We start from the raw sequence: 17,133 nt of genomic DNA on the forward strand, positions 1-17,133 counted from the left end.
ACCAGCCTCTGTAGCTCCTCAAAGTAAACCTGGCATTAACAGATTTAGCATCTATTTACCTACAAGGAAAGGAAAACCATTATAAAAATTCACCTGCTTGGCTCAAAGGTGGGCCCTTGGCTTTCTTTGAAGCATTTAGCAATAACTCACTTCAATAATGTTTCCATCATGCTTAGGGAGAAAAACAAAATTAAAAAAAAATTATACCAACTTCTGTGGTATGGCAAAAATATTTATTAAAATTTCCCAAGTTTGAACTTTACTAGAAAGAGGCCTTCTGATTCAATCTTTCATCTTGGATAAATGGAATAACAAGTACTATGTACAGAATATAAAGCAGTGATAATTTTTTAAAAAGTTCCTCCTAAAAATTAGTCCACCAAGTAGCATAGTGGAAAAAATACGATTCTCCAGGGCCTCGGAGAATACAAAGCGGCACCTTTGGTGATCCAAGAAACCAATTATGTTCTCCTGGTTCTTTTTGGTTCAAGATCAGAAGAGTTAGGCTCCCACCACCCATCTTAAGAGGTAGAAATATGCTTTCTACTAGTTCACTATTTACTCGTCTGTTTGGCCTCAACAGAGTCTCATACTTTAGCCCAACTTTTTTGCCTTTCATGATGGCCAGAAGATCTCGATGCCCCAGGCAGCAAGGCTTCATACCAGTCTCTACTTAAGATCCATGAACCGGATATCCATGATGAGAAGGAAGTTCTTAGGCAGTGGGCGGGGGGCTGGAGAGAGAACAGTAAACACCTGATGTTCCAGGTCCACACTGGTCACCACGATGAAGCCAGCCACACTGGTCTCAGAAAGGTTCTCCTCTGTGCCCTCAGCAGTGCTAACACTCAGAAGGTGGTGCACCATATCTCGTCCAGGTGTGACTGGTACTAGCTTGAGCTGATTGTCCTCCTGAGACATACCCAAAGGCAAACAGGAGTCTGGGATGGTGGGTGCCCCAACTTTGTAGATTTTCACATCTGAAAATTTGACATTGAAGGCATGGGGATAGAAACAGCCCCGGAATCCATAGAAATACTCACGGATACGCTCATCCCTACACTCCCGCCGGAAGTCTTTGGAGCGTTCAACCACACCCCCTGATTTAGGGAGCAGCACAGTTCGGACGAAGTGAGGCAGGTCCCGTTTTAGTTCATTGTACAGTCGTTCTTGATCCAGAACCACAACCACGTCTACCTCAAAGGCTGAGGCTGCATGCACCAGGGCCTGATACCCAGAACCCTTGACCCAGCCACAGGTGTTAATGACACAGCCACTCACAGAGGCCCTTCGGTTCACTTCACACCTTTGATTGAACACATCCGCTAAACGAGATGTAATCTGCAGAAGAGAGCATCAAGGTGAGGAAAGGAAACACAAAACGAAAGAACTCAATAGTTATGTAGAATAAGTGGCTATTAGGTACCAGAAAACAATGACATTCTTAATGGCTAAGGTTTTAACCCCATAACACAGATTTCGATTTTATGTTGCTTCTTCTGTTTCGTGTCCTAAGTAGAAATTTAGTACATTACTTAAGAACAGGGCCACAGGAATATTTAAGAACCTGAGATTGACATAATTGAAACTGTCTTCCAAAGTCATGTGACAGAAATCCCAGCTGAAAGGGAGCAAAGAAATGGCCATAGACAGTTTTAATTAGCACACTTTTGCACAGCTTCCTACCCTGACAGCAGCCCTTCCCTCCATCCCACCTTGACTCTGGCTCTGACCTTATTATAAAGCTTGATGTTGGTGCCAGGAGTGGTGGAGCCAAAATGATACACCAGAGGGGCCTGGATAGAGAATCCCTCTTCGACATCTGCTGGCCGCTCAATGTAGAGGGCCCCCATGGTACCAGGGATGGAAACAGACCCCTGGCCCACATCCAGCTCCACATAAGTGGGACGGCGGCCCAAACGCACTGCATAGTTGAGCAGCAGACGGCACACTGTGGACTTGCCCACATCAGTGGGGCCCACGACCATCACCCGGGGACCTCGCTCTTCTTCCTTCTCCGCCTGCCTCCTCATCTGCTCCAAGGCTGTGTGAGTGTTGAGATAAAGCAACATAGGAGTGTCCTTGGAGACATAAGCCACCTCGGTGCGGCCACTCAGCTGTAAAGAACAACCATGCCAAGTGAAAACAGCCACCTTGGCACCAGCATCAAAGGTGAATTTCTTGTTTCGGGTCAGCTCTGTGCCAAATATTTCTGCCATGCCAGCCAGCAGCTCCAACTGAACTGACTGAGATGCCTCCACCTCAAAGCGAAGTTCTGTTTCTCGCTCTAGTTCAAATTTAGTTGTTGGCTTCTTGTCGTCATTGGCTTCCTCTCCCATCTTTTCTGTGTGGTTGCTGTGCCTAGAACACAAATTAATTACCAGACTGAAACAGGAGTTAGGACACTACTCAAAATCCTCCCCTGGATATTTCTCCTTACCCTCATTCTTCCCCTTAGCTGTGATCACCCCGTCTCACTATACATTTGCCTGTCTACCCCCACTGGAATGTAAGGGTTAGGCAGTCTGGTTTGCTGCTGTTACTTCCAGTATCTAAGGCTCGACAACCCATAGGCACCTCATAAAAACACCGACTGAATAAATGTATACTTTTCATACATTAGAAAAGTATATCTACACATTGACCTAAGACTTGATTATATCACTTCCATCGCTCCTTTCGTCACTCTATTGGGATACTCGACTTGAAAAGGAGACAAATACCCTCCCAGCTCTCTTAGTCCACAAGAAAGGGCGTCTGCAAACTGAATGCAAAGCAGAGAACCCTGGGTTCGGACTTAGGAAATAGCCTGGGGTGAGGCACCTAGCTGGCTGGCTCAGGGGTTGAGCATCTGCCTTCCGCTCAGGTCGTGATCCCGAAGTCCAGGGATCGAGGCCCACATCTGCTCCCTGCAGGGAGCCTGCTTCTCCCTCCGCCTGCGTCTCTGCCTCTCTCTGTGTGCCTCTCATGAATAAATAAATAAAATCTTAAAAAAAGAAAAGAAAATAGCCTAAGAACCCGCTCAGCATCTGCTACTACTGTCGTTAGACAAATCACCTGATCTCCCCAAGTGTTGTGGGGATCGGTGAAGGGGAAGAAGAATTACTTCGTCAACTAGAAAACGCCGAGGAACCGAGGAGTGGTGAACAACGATTTCCGACTGCGAACCGCAAGTGTAAGTCCAGCATCTGTCCCAGCACCCCGAGACGCCGAAACGTGCCCTGGTCCCAAAGCGCCGGCCGTTCTCTCACCTGCACAGCCGCAAACACAAACCGGCAAACCGAGGAGCCCCCGACAGCGCCTAAACCCAACGGCACGCCGCGCCCGCCCGGATCCACGCCGGAAACAAAGGCGGTTCTGCGCAGGCGCGACGCAGGAACAGTGGGAACAGTGGCCGCGCGATGCCTATCGGGATCGGTAGTTTTGCCGGAACTGCCTCCAGCGGCGGAGCTCGCGCAGCCGCGCGGCCTTCTGGGAGTTGTAGTTACAAGATTGTTTTGATCGTGACGCCATAGGTGGGCGGGGCGGCGGCGTCCTTGTTTGCGAAGACGGCGAGCCGCGGGTAGGATGCGGTGACGCCCCGCGCGAGGCGGGGACCCGCGGAGGAGCCAATGGTTGCCGGGGCGCGGCTGGAGGGGACTCTCGCCCCCGAGGTTCCAGCTCACCTGCAGCCCGGGAGAGACGGCGGGGGGAGGGGGAGGCGGGCCGGCTCGCCGTCTGGGTCCCACGACCGTCGGCTTGCCTGGTCCACAAGCCAGGAGGTCGCGGAATTAGCGGAATCCCTCGGAACCCCTCGTGGGACCCGGGGACGTCTGGGCTAAGGCAGGTGGAGGAGGCCGGCCTGGGTGTCGTCCCCTCCCTGACAGCGCTTGGCACCGAGACGGCGTTGCAATTTATTTTTTCTTAATATTTTATTTATTTATTCATGAGAGACACAGGGAGAGAGAGAGAGAGGCAGAGACGCAGGCAGAGGGAGAAGCAGGCTCCATGCAGGGAGCCCGACGCGGGACTCGACCCCCGGTCCCCAGGATCACGCCCCGGGCTGAAGGCGGGCGCTCAACCGCGGAGCCACCCAGGCGTCCCTACAATTTGTTTTAATAAAACACTTAAACGTCCAAGAATTCCTTCCAGTCATTACCCAACAACGTCTCTCCTCCGGATCGGGGATTTCTTTGGGGGGCTCGGTTTCCCTCCCTGAATTCCCAACAGTTGTACAAGGCCGCCCACCTACCCCGCAGGCAGCAGTTGGGGCCGCATCCATCAGCCTCGCGAGCTTGGGCTTTGGAATCTGTGCTCTGCTCGGCCACTTTCTCGCTGTGTGGCTTTGGGCAAATCAGGCTAACTCTCTGAGACCCAGTTTCTTGTCTGTAAAACAGGGATAATAACAGTACCCAACCTCTTAAAGTCGTTTTAAAGATTGCATGGATGACTCATGTAAAGTCCTAAGCACAGTGTAACACAGTGTAACACAGCATCTGACGTTAGCTTTTGAGTTTTTATTATAGGTTGAGGAGGGGGAGCTCTTATAATGCCATCCACATGCACAGCAGTTTCAATTTTTTATTTTTTTTAATATTTTATTTGTTTATTCATGAGAGACACAGAGAGAAAGGCAGAGACACAGGCAGAGAGAGAAGCAGGCTCCATGCAGGGAGCCCGACGTGGGACTCGATCCCGGGTCTCCTGGATCACGCCCTGGGCTGCAAGCGGCACTAAACCGCTGAGCCATCTGGGCTGCCCAGTCTGAATTTTTTAAAGCCCTTTCCAGTATTTTCTTTCTCAGCCAACGTGTAAAGTCAGTGGTATGATCTCCCAATTTCAAAGGAGGACAGAGACAGGGGAAGGGATTTGCCCATGTTAGGACTCAAACTCAGGATTTGGGAGTCCGAGTCCAGTTATCATGATAGCAAACAGGTAGTGTTAGATGCCAGGTACTGTTCAATGAGCTTTGCAGGTGTAAATTCATGTAATCCTCTCAGGAACCCTATGAAACACATACTATAATTGTCACCCCCTCTTTATAGATGAGTACTTTCTTCAGTCCGGCTCTCATGGTTACTCGGGATCAAGAAGCCTGGGACAATTTTCTGGGTTGGCTCTTTCACACCCACTCTTACCTTCACACTCATTCTGTCAGCAGGCAGTGCCATCCTCACTTTCTACGGCTTAGTCCTTGATGGTTTACTTTAATTCATTCGTTCACCACACATGCGTTAGTTCTCCTGTGAACTCTCAGGTATCCCGTAACCATTCACCATCCTTCAAAAATTCAGTTCCAGGCTTCTGTTTGCAAATTCCCTCCCTGAATGAGCTCAGCCTCTCCTCTTTCCCAGCAGTCTATTTCCCAGATCTCTTTCTTCGCCTCCACACTCTCTCCCTTGAGGCAATTTCTCCCAATTATCTGAAGGTCATCTTTATTTGGCTTATTTGTGCAGCCATCTCAAGCTGAATTTAGGGAAAAGAAACCTCTCCCCGCCTTTAGACTATCTCCCATTTCACTTATTTTTAAATAAAGTAATGTCTACCTTCAATATGGGACTCTGACTCACAGCGCGGAGATCAGGAGTCCCATACTTCACCTAGTGAGCCAGTCAAGGCGTCCCTCCAACTCACTTCTTTATTTTTTTTAATTTTTATTTATTTATGATAGTCACATCACACAGAGAGAGAGAGAGAGGCAGAGACACAGGCAGAGGGAGAAGCAGGCTCCATGCACCGGGAGCCTGACATGGGATTCGATCCCGGGTCTTCAGGATCACGCCCTGGGCCAAAGGCAGGCGCCAAACTGCTGCGCCACCCAGGGATCCCCTCCAACTTACTTCTTAAACAGAGTGAGGGCACAGTATTTACAGCATCTAGGCTTGCCTGCACTCCTTTTCTCCCTTGTCATCTTACACCAAGCATTCCTGCCATCTCCACACCCCCCAAAGAAGACTGTCCTCATGTCTTTTTCATTCTCACCAACTAAACCCTTGATCATTTTCTTCCTGAGTTAAATTAATTGGCATCCCTTTTCTGCTTCCAAACTTTCCATCCTTGCCTTAAGGACTACTCACCTACATTTTTTCCCACTTCCCATTGTTTTCCTCAAGAATAGTTCCTCAAATCCCTCCTCTGCTTACCTTTCCTCTCTCATCCACTGCCCGTACAGAAACACTTCCTTCTTTACCCAAGTCTCCCTCTTAGTTCCAAACCTCTGATAATATCACTCAAGGCACCTGCACTGTGTTTCAGAATTTATCTTCAACCCCAGAATCTTCCTTGGTTAAATCTTCAGAATTCCTTATATTTTTTCATACCCAGCTAGCAATGCTTCCCATTACCTACCATTGACCTACGCTTCCCTTCCTTACATGCGAAAAGAAAAATGACCCACGAGCTGTCCTCCCTGAGTACCTATCTTTGTCACACTTCATTTTCTAGATGGTAGCTAGCCTCCGTTAGAAATTGGGGTTTGGGGGCAGCCCGGGTGACTCAGCTTGTGTCTCATGAATAAATATGAATAAATAAATAATCTTTTTTAAAAAATCCTTTAAAGAAATTGGGGGTTTTATCTTAGAGGATATGTTCTGTCAGGCAGCCCCGGTGGCGCAGTGGTTTGGCGTTGCCTGCAGCCCGGGGTGTGATCCTGGAGACCCGGAATCGAGTCCCACGTGGGGCTCCCTGCATAGAGCCTGCTTCTCCCTCTGCCTGTGTCTCTGCCTCTCTCTCTCTCTCTCTCTCTCTGTGTCTCTCATGAATAAATAAATAAAATCTTAAAAAAAAAAAGGATATGTTCTGTCCACATACTTCAGAGATATACACAGGACAGCACTCCATGAGAAACAGAATCTGAGTCAAATGAAATATAATTGGAAGCTGATAGAAAAATAGCACCGAAACATAGAGGTTCTTCATAAGAAAGAGATTTGGTACACGTCTCTTGAGATATCAGAACTTAATAGTAAATCCTCTCTGGGTTTAAGGGTATTAAGTGGAGAACACCGTTTTGAAGTAGCTTCGGTTTACTAAGTGCTTATCACGTGCCAGGCACTTTTTAGGTGTTTACACGTTACCTCGCTTCACTCTCACATCTCCATGAGGTCAGTATCATGAGCTTCACTTAGCAGAAGAGGAAACGGAGCAGCACAAAAAGGATCAGTAAGTTCCCAGCGGTTCCTGGTGACTATACTGGCAGAGCTGCTATTCTAAGGTCTCTCTGACACCAGCGCCAGACACTTGGACCACGTCTGAAGATGCAGCTCCACTGCCGGTGTGTGATCATCTTCCGTCGGGAAGCTCTGCGCTAGGCACTGCAGTCCCGGGATGCAGACAGGAGTTGCCCAGAGGACCTTTCTCAAAGTTTACAGCCCGGTGGAGAAGCTTACGTAATGTGGGCGTCTCTGTTCACGAAGCACAAGGAACGTGGAGGTAGCTGAGAAGAGGTGCCTGCTCGAGAGAGGTCAGACTCCATCTAGGAGTCCTTCAGGGGCATCAAGCTGAGGCTCTGAGGCTTGGAAGCGCCCGGTTCAAGCTTGGGGGCACAGTTGGCCCCGTGTGACAATTAATATGTCTTCCTTTTCCCTGCGTCAGGGCTGGCGTCCGAGCTGAGATGGGGAACGTATCATCTTGGATGTGTGTGCACACGCCTGACTCTGCATCCATCTCTCACTGTCACCGCCTGGCCGCCTCCCTTCCTCCAGCCCTGCCGCCCCTACTCCATCCTTGCCCAGCCCCATCCTTTCCCCAGGTTCCTTCCGTCTCCTTGGCCACGCTGCCTTCTCCTCAGCAACCAGCCTCTCCTCTAGCATCCCGCCTCCCCGGCCGGCCGGCCCTCTGCTCCCACCCCCCTGCACCCTTCTCTAGACCCATCCCTGATGCCTGCCCCCTCCCTTCCTGCCGACCCGCCTCCTGTGTCTCCCAGCCCTGCTCTGACGTGGGAGGTGAGGGGGTGGGGGGACGGATGACTCACAGTGTTATGATGCAGTTCCACAACACACAGCTACATTCACCCACAGACCGGGGTACAGACGAGAGACAACCTCTGGCCCCCCAGCAGCTGGCCAGCTTGGCAGCCCCAGGCCCGAGCCCCTAACTCCCCTCCCCCGCCCCCATCCCCTTCCCCATTGAAGGAGCGGAAAGAGAAGAGAGAAGAGTGAGCAGAGAGATTGAGAGATTGAGAGAGAGAGAGAGATAGACGGAGATCTCTGGAGCAGACCTCAAGGTGAGGGGGCAGCCCTTCTCCAAATGAATTTTTTTCCCCTTTGCAAATTTCCTCCTCCTGCTGCGTGTTGCTTTCTCCCCATCGCAAAAGCATTATTCATCCACCCTTTGTCCTCCCTTCCCCCTCCCCGCTGCCTCGGCTCCTCTCTCTCAGCTCCTCCATCCCTCTCCGAGCTCTGACGGTTCCCGCACTTATTTCCCGGCAACTTTGGCTGCTGCATCAGGCCTCACTGGTTATTGTTTTGCTGCTGGTGCAGACCCCCGAAGCCCGCCCGCCCGGGGAGCTGGCTGCGCTGCTAATTATTTGGACCATACCATGCCGAGAATGCCAGCCTGGGGGGGGGGGGAGGTGAAGCCTCGGAGCAGATGAGAAAATCACTGTGAGCAGGTGTCGTGTCCCCCCACCCCCAGCCACAGGATTCGCACCTGGTTCCTGGAGCCTCCTCCTGGGCACCTCTGCTGTCAGCGCTGGTTGCTCAGCACCCCCCCTCCCTACCCGCCAGCGCTCTCTCGCCCCCACCTCCCACGGTCCAGCCCCATCTCACTTGGGGGAACATCCTCTCCCTGGTGCTCAGGTTGCCTTTGTTTTTTTCTTCATTTGCCCAACTTGAATCTGCCTGTGATCTGAGCCCGGGAAGCGATGACCCCCTGCTCCCCCTCCTGTGAGTGATTCTCTGGCCTTCTGGGCAGCCTCTCCTTGGCCTGATGGGGAAGCTGGGGAGAGAGGGAGGGAGGGGAGCTGCGGGCTGGAGAAGGACCTGGCGAGCTGGGACCCAGTGCAAGCCCCCTGGCCGGTGCAGTAGGTGGAGCGCAGCAGAGGGGAACTCACAGGCAAAGTTGAAGGCAGACCTGGGAAGTGGGCACTGAACGCTGGATGCTGGTGAGAAAGGCCCATCTCCTGCGGCCGGAGCCCAATGTCACCCTGAACTCAGCTCAAGGTGTCTTTCTAGGGCCCAGCCAGGGGTAGAGGACCTCAAACTGAAGATGGGCTCTTCTGGGGTTCTGCAGAGAGACTACCTGGCGGGCCCAGGAAAGGCTGGAACAGCTGGGGCACAGGCGGCCACCGCAGAGGACAGGACGAGAGCCTGTGTGCCCTGGCCACTCGCAGCCACACCGCCTCTACTCTGCTTAGTGGTCTTGCATTGCCAGAGCACCCACCTGGCACCTCTGAAAAAATCACCCATCACAGGCCCGAAGGCACCATGGAGAAAAAGGCGGGACTTCACCCACTTATCAGAGCCAACAGATGACCCCTCCCTTCTTATCTGCTGCCTCTAGCACCCTCAGCCACTTCGGGGCTGGAGTCTGGGCAGATAATGACATCTTCCTCGGCCTTCCTAATGAGAACCTAGCAATTTTATCTAATGTCACCCACAGAGTCACTGCTGTTGGTCCCTACCCCAGGAGGAAGGTGGAAACATGCTCTGCCTTGTACCCCAAAGCATAGGTTTGGAAAACAGGAGTCCCCCCCCGCTTCTGCTGCCCGTTGCTCCCACAGCACACCACTTAGCCCCAGAATGCGGCCTTCCCCGACGTGATCCCCATTTCCCATTGCTTCCAGCTGTTAGAGTTGCCTGAAAGAAAGGTATTTTCTCTCCTAGGGCTGTATGTCCAAGTCTTTAACTGAGGCTAAGGCAACAGTGAGCAAAGAGCAGTATATAGATCAAGGGGCTCAGAGGCTGAGAAAAGAGCCAGTTGCTGTTTCTGAGCTGGAATGAGTGGGCCAAAGTGCAGGGCTGGCGAGGGGCCACGTCTGAGGTCTCTGGTAGCAAAGGAGACATCTATGAAATTCTAGTTCCCAGGGTGCAGGACTTCAGCCCCCAGGAGAGGGCTGACTAGGGTGTGTGTGTACCTGCCTTCTGGGCTGGCCTCCCCCCCTCCCCTCCCAAATCTGTGAAGGACCAATTGCATTGCAAATAGAGGCGCAGAAGAGAAAACCTGCCAGGCTTCCCCAACTTGTAAAAGGCTCTGAACCCGAGCCTGCCAGCACATGTGGGATGCAGACCCTCACAAAAGGGCTGAAGCCCAGGAGAGGACACTCGCCGCCGATGACGTTGCTCCCATGGCAGCGTTGGTAGCAGCAGGCTGCTCTCGGTGGAGACTGGTAAAGGCTCCTCCCGCCCCAGGAGGGACAGACACTGCGTCCCCGCCTGTGGCACCGGAGGCCTGGACCGGCCACCAGCAGAGCCGGGATTCCAGGGGCCTGAGAGACAGTGTGATGGCACGCTGAGGGTCTCCAAAGATCCGGTCTTCTCCATTCCCCCTGAGGAGGGGCTCTTCGGGAGGTCAAGACTCTCCTGATGCACTCTTTCCTCTTTGCAGGTGACTTCCATTTCTATCTGGTTCACGTCTGGGGGGGCCCTGGCCGGGCAGCCCCCCCACATCTCTCCTGCCCTGAAACACGGCTCTAGCCAACCTGCTCCGCTGCTTCACCTGCGACCGTCTGTGTGGGGGCTGCACGGCGCCAGCCCCTCCGGCCCGCCAGGGCATCGTCCTCCAGCCGGTCATGCCCAGCTGCGATCCTGGCCCGGGCCCCACCTGCCTCCCCGCCAAGACATTCCGCAGCTACCTGCCCCGTTGCCACCGCACCTACAGCTGCGTCCACTGCCGCGCACACCTGGCCAAACATGATGAGCTTATTTCCAAGGTACACCAGGTGGGGGACCACCACTCCTCTCTTCTCTGTCCCAACGGGGATCATCCAGACTCACCGAGGGGAGAGGCCACAAAGCCGTCCGCCCTCCTCCTCACCCCTGGGGCATGCAGGCAGTGGGGCCCTCGGGCCACCCCGCAGTCACCGTCTGTCCTATGTCTCCACAGTCTTTCCAAGGGAGCCATGGCCGAGCCTACCTGTTTAACTCCGTGTGAGTCTCCCTCTCTCTTTGTGTATGTGCGCGTGCGTCAGAGTGTGGACAAAGGGGGTGAGCCATCAGCAGGTGGCCTTGCACCTTCGGCTTTTGCCTCTCCTTTCGCAAAGGGGTTCAGAAACTCAGTCCGCAGCTTGTGTCGTGGAGAGTCTGGGCAGAACTGACTCCCCGGAGAGAGGAGGCCCAGCCACTAGTCCTGGGGGCCGGAGCTGCCGGCAGGGCTTCCAGGGGGCGGGGGAGCACTCCCAGATGGAAGTTCCTTGGGGCTCTTGGGGGGCCCGAACTGGCAGAGCAACTCCACCGGTGCTGGGTCCTTCGTGTTTCCCGAGACAGGGTCAACGTGGGCTGCGGACCGGCTGAGCAGCGTCTCCTGCTCACGGGGCTCCACTCGGTAGCTGACATTTTCTGCGAGAGCTGCAAGACCACCCTGGGCTGGAAGTATGTAAGTACCCGGAGACGGGGCGAGCCTCTACGTGGACAGGTGCTGTGTGGCCCTCCGAGCCCCAGTGACCACTGCAGGGTGTTGCGTGGTCCCGAGAGGCAAGAGGGAGCTGATGGGTTGGACTGGGCGGCAGCCCCTGGGGGCGGGGGAGGGGGGACACCAGGTAGGAGGAGGTGGGGGGTGTCTGTTTTGTCCTACATTCACTGCTTCCCCTCCACCAGGAGCAGGCTTTTGAGACGAGCCAGAAGTACAAGGAGGGGAAATACATCATTGAAATGTCACACATGGTGAAGGACAACGGCTGGGACTGAGGGGCTCAGGCAGGCTGTGCCCTCCCTCCGCATGCCCACCCTCCCCACACCTGTCCCCTGGCCCTGCCAAGCAGTCCATACCAGCATGAGTACTGCCCCACCCCTGGGGGGAACCCAACTCCCACCACCCCTCCCCACCCCTTCCACCTCGTCACTCCTAGGCCCCTTGGGAACAGGGGCCCGGGGTACCCCAGGGGTGTTCAAGGCTCAGGGAGAGACAGATGGTCGCGGGTCCTTCTAACGCTGAGGTCCTGAGAATGGAGGTAATGGCAGGGTATAAGGCAGGCAGAGGACCGTGGAAGGATCCGTGTTGGCCCTAACCTCTCTTCTGGGTGAATGGAGGACAAGCCTTAGACACGGGGCTGGTAGGTCCCAGGCCACGGGAGTAGCAGATGAGAAGGGGCTGGTGTTGGAGTGAAATTTTGGCCTCAGACACCGTGAGACACCAGTCTCTGACGGTAAAGCTTCCCACCCCCGTTCGCAGGAGAAAGGATTCGGGGGTGGAAGGGAAAAAAAAAATCCCAGATCCCAAGCCCTGGGAAATAAAAGAATCACAGGGGTTTCCATTTCACTCCACTTGTTTGCTCATCTTGGCACTAAAGAGGCACTTTCGGAGTATCTACCCTTCGCCAGTGGGTGGGGTGGGCAAGCTGCTCCTGGGACACCCCCCACCCCGGTCGGCTGCTTCCAGAGCGAGCGGGCTTTCTGGGCATGCTGAGGCCCAGCCGCTGCTCCCGGGGCCACGGTCCCGTGGAGGGGAGGTGGGACAGCAGTACCACGGGGCCAGGCTTCCTTCGTGGCTGCCACCAGCGAAAGAAACTTTTGTATGATACATAAAGTGTTTGGGTCTATTTTTAATAAAAAGGGGAAAAGCAACTGGGAGGCACTCTGTCCTCTTGACTTTCCTTCCCGAGCACCTTCAGTATAGGGTCCTGTCACCACCCCCCTGGGGCCTGTCCCTTCGGGCCACTAGAGGGCAGCAACTGCTCCGTCCGTGCTGAGACCCCACTGGAGCTTTAGCCAGAGGATGGGTCTTCGGATGAGATTAGCTTAGTGAAGAGGGAACTTTTATTGGGCGGTGTCCCAGCGGGAGCATCCAGGTCAGCTCCTCTTCCAGAGCCCTGGACAATGAACCCGGTTGTGCCAGGATCCAGGATGGGGTACCTGGAAAGGGGCTCATCCCTGAACCAGTGTATTCTTGGGTCCCACTGCCTTTCAGCCTGATTTTTTAAATGTTCAGGTCAGCTTGTGGCCACACAGAAGGCTGAACAGAAAATCGATCAACCAAGGTGCTGCCCTGGGCAGCAGGGACCAAGTGGAACTAAGGGCTTAAAATCACAGCATCGGTGCCGTGTGACCCACGCGCAGTTCCTTGGCAGTGATGTGAAATTCCCACTGTTGTTTGCTGGGTCACAGACAACGGCAGGGTGGACTGTGCACATTATAGAAGTATTTTTTTGGAGGGGTGTACACTAGCTTGTTATTCTGATTCATTCACTGATACCGCAGATCTTTGTAGAGCACCTGTGACCGGCCAGGCCTTGTGTTCAGCACTAGGGATGCAATGATGAACAAGGCTGACTTCGGGGGCACTTTCAGTCTGGTGGGAGGACAAAACAATAACCAGGCAAATCCAGGGCCAGGGGACAAGGGCTCTGGGCAGTGGTGGTGGTAGGAAGGGTAGGCTCGGGAGCTCCTAGGAAAGGCTTAGCCTAGATTTGAGGCATCAAGGAAGACTTCAGTAGATTTCATAGAAGTGATGACTGATGGGAGGTAGCGGAGGAGCCATCAGGTGGGCACAAGGGGACAAAGGGAGGGGGCCTGATTCAGGCAGAGAAAACTGCGAGCCAGAGTGGAAGTGCCAGTGGGGGGTGGGGAGGAGAGAGAGAGAGAGAGAGAGAGAGAGAGAGAGAGAGAACACAGGAAAGACAGACCATTTGGGGATCTAGATTTCATCCCAAGGGTATTGGGAAAACACTGAAAAATTCTTGTTTTCTAATAAGAGGGTAGTGACATCATCAAATGGCTGTTTGTGCCCAAAGAGGCTCAAGCAGAAATATTAATACATGGAAGGGACATAAGCTAACTGTCAACATCTGAACGGAGAGGCTGTCTGGGCAGAAAGGCAGAAGGGAAGCTGAAGACCCAGAGATGCAAGAAGGCAAATGCAAGCCACGAAGGAATGATGTCCCACACCTCCGTGCCTCAGAGAAGTTTGTCCCATCGCTCAGGTTCTGCACGCCCACTGATGCCAGAGAGGCTGCTCTCAGGCTCCATCCAGCAAGGGACCTGAAATCCTAGCACCGAAGAGGAGGAAGGCTTCTCTTCTCAGACCCCAATGCTAACCCTGAAAAGCAGGCACAAATAAGCTACCTTCTTAAAGCTCCCCAAATCTGCCCTGCCCTCACAAATTCTGACTAAGCTACATACGTAGATACCGTGGGAAAGAGAAGAGGGGTAGAGAGTTCTTTGTAATCTCTCTGGAAGGAATCATTTAGTGGCCTTGGACCCAGGGATCCGACTTAATTTTTAAGGTCAGGCCATGGACAGTACTTATCCAAACCGTGGATGCTCAGACAGGTGGGCCCTGGAGAAGCATCACTATGAAATCCCCTGTATGTCCCAGCGGGGTCACGTTGGGAACTACAGGTGAAGATGGGGTCTCCTTTCTGTGCCCTAAGAGCTGCAGGTGCAGGATGCTAGAGGGACAGATCCTTGCCCCTGGTGAGGGTTAGCTCTTTTCCTTCACCGTGCACCCACTCTTTCTTGTGGAGGTCTTATCAGTGACTCTCAACCTTCCCCATCTACCCTCCAACCCCAGGAACTCTTCTGAGACAAGCCACCACTTTTGTCCTTAAAGGTTTGAGGCTTTGGAAGATACCCTCATACAACCAGCAGGTGGCATCCAAACCCTCCAACCCCTCTGCTCAGGTACCCTCTCCCTGGACCGAACCCACTCCACCCTCTCTCCAGATAGGTCCACAAAAAAATGGGAGAGCTGTCAGACTTAGGACAGGGTTCTATCTAGGCTCTGCAATTTAAGGGCTGTGTAACTGTGGCCGTGGTGCCTGTCTGGCTCTCAGTTTTTTCATCTGTCAAATGGGGGAGTTTACTTGCCAAGAAGTTATTCGGTCTCACCACCACTCTGAAGTGTCTAGCACGTGGTGGAAGTGCTTCCATACATGTGAGCTGTTAGTATGGCTACTAATAGGCTTCCCAGATGCTCACCAGGAGGACAGCTGATTGGCGCCCAGATGGGAGAGGAAGTCTTGATGCTGAGGAGGCAGCCGGCGCTGGGTAGTGCTACGCGGCCAATGCCCTTTTAACATTGCACTGCTAGTGGTAGGTGCAGACAGTAGCACAATGTGAAAAGAGCTCCGGCCCGCAGCAGAGGCATGCCGGCCCTGCCTCCTCGCCCCTTCTCCCAGGCCCCGGCCCACTCAGCTCTCTTGGCCTCCCTCTGCCCTTTCTCATCCTGAGACCCCTGTCTTCCCATCTCAGGGCTAACCCTCTATTTCTTGTCCCCTTCCTCACACTCTTCCCAACAGACTACCTTTTTCTTAAGGTTTTTTTTTTTTTTTTTTTTGGAGACAGGGTTCATGGAGGTAGCTAAAGGGATACATTGAGCTTGGCACTCAATCAGAAGGGACTGGTGATAACCACACAAGTTTAGGGGACACTCACATGAAACTGTGTTCCCCTGGATGTGATCTGGGTCAGCTTCTCTTTTGGAGGAGCTTGCTGACCTGGACCACAGCACCCTCTATTCTTCCCTACTTGAAAGCTCCCTCCTTAGTTCAGATAAAGAGGAGTGCTAGGCCTCCCGGGGACAACCTCAGATGTACCTCCAGGACCAGAGTGTAGAAGAGTAGTCACAGGTCCCAGGAAACCCAGTGATGCTTCCAGGTCTAGAGGTGGAAGCTGCAGGGGAAGCCTCACCCCTGCATCTCCCCTCTGAGGTCTCCAAATCCACCGTATGGATTCAACATCGAACGAAATTGTGAGGGCGAGTCCCCCCCTCTTGTAGTGAGCGTTAAGGGATGGGTTTTCATTGGCAGTGAAATCAGAATCTTAGCCGTTCCTGGTTTTATCCAGGGACTCTGCATAGGGTTTTCAAGCTCACTCATAAGTTCCCCCATTTTATCCTAGTCAAGGGGGCTTAAACACAGGATGAACAACCCTGAGACTCAAACCCCAAAGGCAGAAGACTGCCATGGAGGGGCACCTGGAGAGCCAAAGGTGCAGAGCTCCAGCATGGCCTGATCCTGGCTAAAGCGCCCCTCTCAGAAGCCTAACTCCAGTTCTGGCCTGGTAAACTGTGCGAGCCCCAAAAGGGCAGAGGCTGCGTGTGTGGAGGGTGATTCCTCAGGCCCACCCGTCAATGAAGGCCATCAATGAAGGCCTCCAGAGATGGAGCTGCCTCTGGGAGATGCCCTCCTCCCCATTCCACAGCCGGGAGGCACACAGGGCAGGATTCCAGTTAGGAGCTCTTCCTCAGGGCTTCCCCTCCAGCTTCCTCCCACCCACCCCCACCCTCCCGGAAGCAGGAGAGGTCGCCCCCCACCCCGCCCCGCCCCGTCCCACAGTTTGCACAGTTGTAATGGCGGAAACCAAGGCCCCACTAGGGTCAGTCACCAGGTGTCGGGCGAAGCAGTCCCAGCTGGGAACTGGATCAGGCCAACAGGGAGCAGAGGAGTAAAGGCAGGGCGGCCCAGCCAGCTTCAGGGAGGCCGGTGGCAGACTATTCACCAGGGAGCGCCCAGATCTCTCCCCGGGCAGAGCAGGGAGAGGGGGCTAGGGCCAAGATCCCCTCGGCTCTCCCCTCCAACTCCTTCCAGAGCGGCCCCGCGATGCACCAGCCAGCAGGGCCCCTCCCCCACCTTGGGCCCAGGAGCCATCCCCCAGCTCCTTCCAGAGGCGGGTGCAGAGACCGAGGAGGAAATGGGGGAGGGGAGGCCCCGGCTCAAGTTCTCTCCACTCCCCCTCCTCATTGGCCACCATCTTCCGGCCCCTGCCCCCCGGAGCAGCAGGGGATGGGGCCCAGCCTGCGGAAGGGAGAGAAAGGGCAGGTGGAGGGTTAGCCGGAGCAGCAGGGGCAGGGGCCGGCCCCAACTGTCTCCTCCCACCCCCTCCCCGCAGCCATGGCGACGGGCGCAGGAGACCGGAGGGTCCTGGGCGCCAGGCTCGGGGAGCGGGCGGAGAGGGGCAGGGGGAGTGCAGGGTGGGGGCTCTCTCCCGCGACACCCAGCCGTGCCCCCGCACACACACCCCTCCGGGCTGGACCACACGCGCGCGCACACAAACTCCCAGC

General features: G+C 54.2%; 2 protein-coding genes and 1 non-coding gene across 6 annotated transcripts; 1 reads left to right on the forward strand and 2 right to left on the reverse strand.

The window, feature by feature from the left end:
- Positions 1–214: 214 nt before the first annotated feature.
- CLP1 (cleavage factor polyribonucleotide kinase subunit 1) lies at positions 215–3,433 on the reverse strand. Of its 3 annotated transcripts, none has more exons than XM_038563228.1 (3): positions 3,107–3,433; positions 1,734–2,361; positions 215–1,341 (listed from the first exon to the last, which is right to left on the reverse strand). In XM_038563228.1, exons 2-3 carry the CDS (start codon positions 2,337–2,339, stop codon positions 670–672), a joined length of 1,278 nt encoding a protein of 425 aa, XP_038419156.1. In that variant the 5' UTR covers positions 2,340–2,361; positions 3,107–3,433; the 3' UTR covers positions 215–669. The 3 variants fall into 3 exon arrangements, with proteins under 3 accessions (XP_038419156.1, XP_038419155.1, XP_038419154.1); XM_038563227.1 differs by having other exon boundaries at positions 3,058–3,432; XM_038563226.1 differs by having other exon boundaries at positions 3,252–3,431.
- A 4,563-nt stretch (positions 3,434–7,996) lies between these two features.
- On the forward strand, positions 7,997–12,704 carry YPEL4 (yippee like 4). Of its 2 annotated transcripts, none has more exons than XM_038563229.1 (5): positions 7,997–8,203; positions 10,525–10,849; positions 11,023–11,066; positions 11,403–11,511; positions 11,733–12,704. In XM_038563229.1, the coding sequence occupies exons 2-5, from the start codon at positions 10,709–10,711 to the stop codon at positions 11,820–11,822; spliced, it is 384 nt and encodes a 127-aa protein (XP_038419157.1). In that variant the 5' UTR covers positions 7,997–8,203; positions 10,525–10,708; the 3' UTR covers positions 11,823–12,704. The 2 variants fall into 2 exon arrangements, with proteins under 2 accessions (XP_038419157.1, XP_038419158.1); XM_038563230.1 differs by lacking the exon at positions 7,997–8,203 and adding an exon at positions 8,727–8,864.
- Positions 12,705–15,136: 2,432 nt separating this feature from the next.
- MIR130A (microRNA mir-130a) lies at positions 15,137–15,198 on the reverse strand. Its single transcript, NR_049259.1, has one exon. It is a non-coding gene; the product is annotated as a microRNA mir-130a (primary transcript).
- Between the last annotated feature and the right edge of the window lie 1,935 nt (positions 15,199–17,133).

The sequence above is a fragment of the Canis lupus genome, chromosome 18 (assembly GCF_011100685.1).
Source record: "Canis lupus familiaris isolate Mischka breed German Shepherd chromosome 18, alternate assembly UU_Cfam_GSD_1.0, whole genome shotgun sequence".
Taxonomy (NCBI): Eukaryota; Metazoa; Chordata; class Mammalia; order Carnivora; family Canidae; genus Canis; species Canis lupus.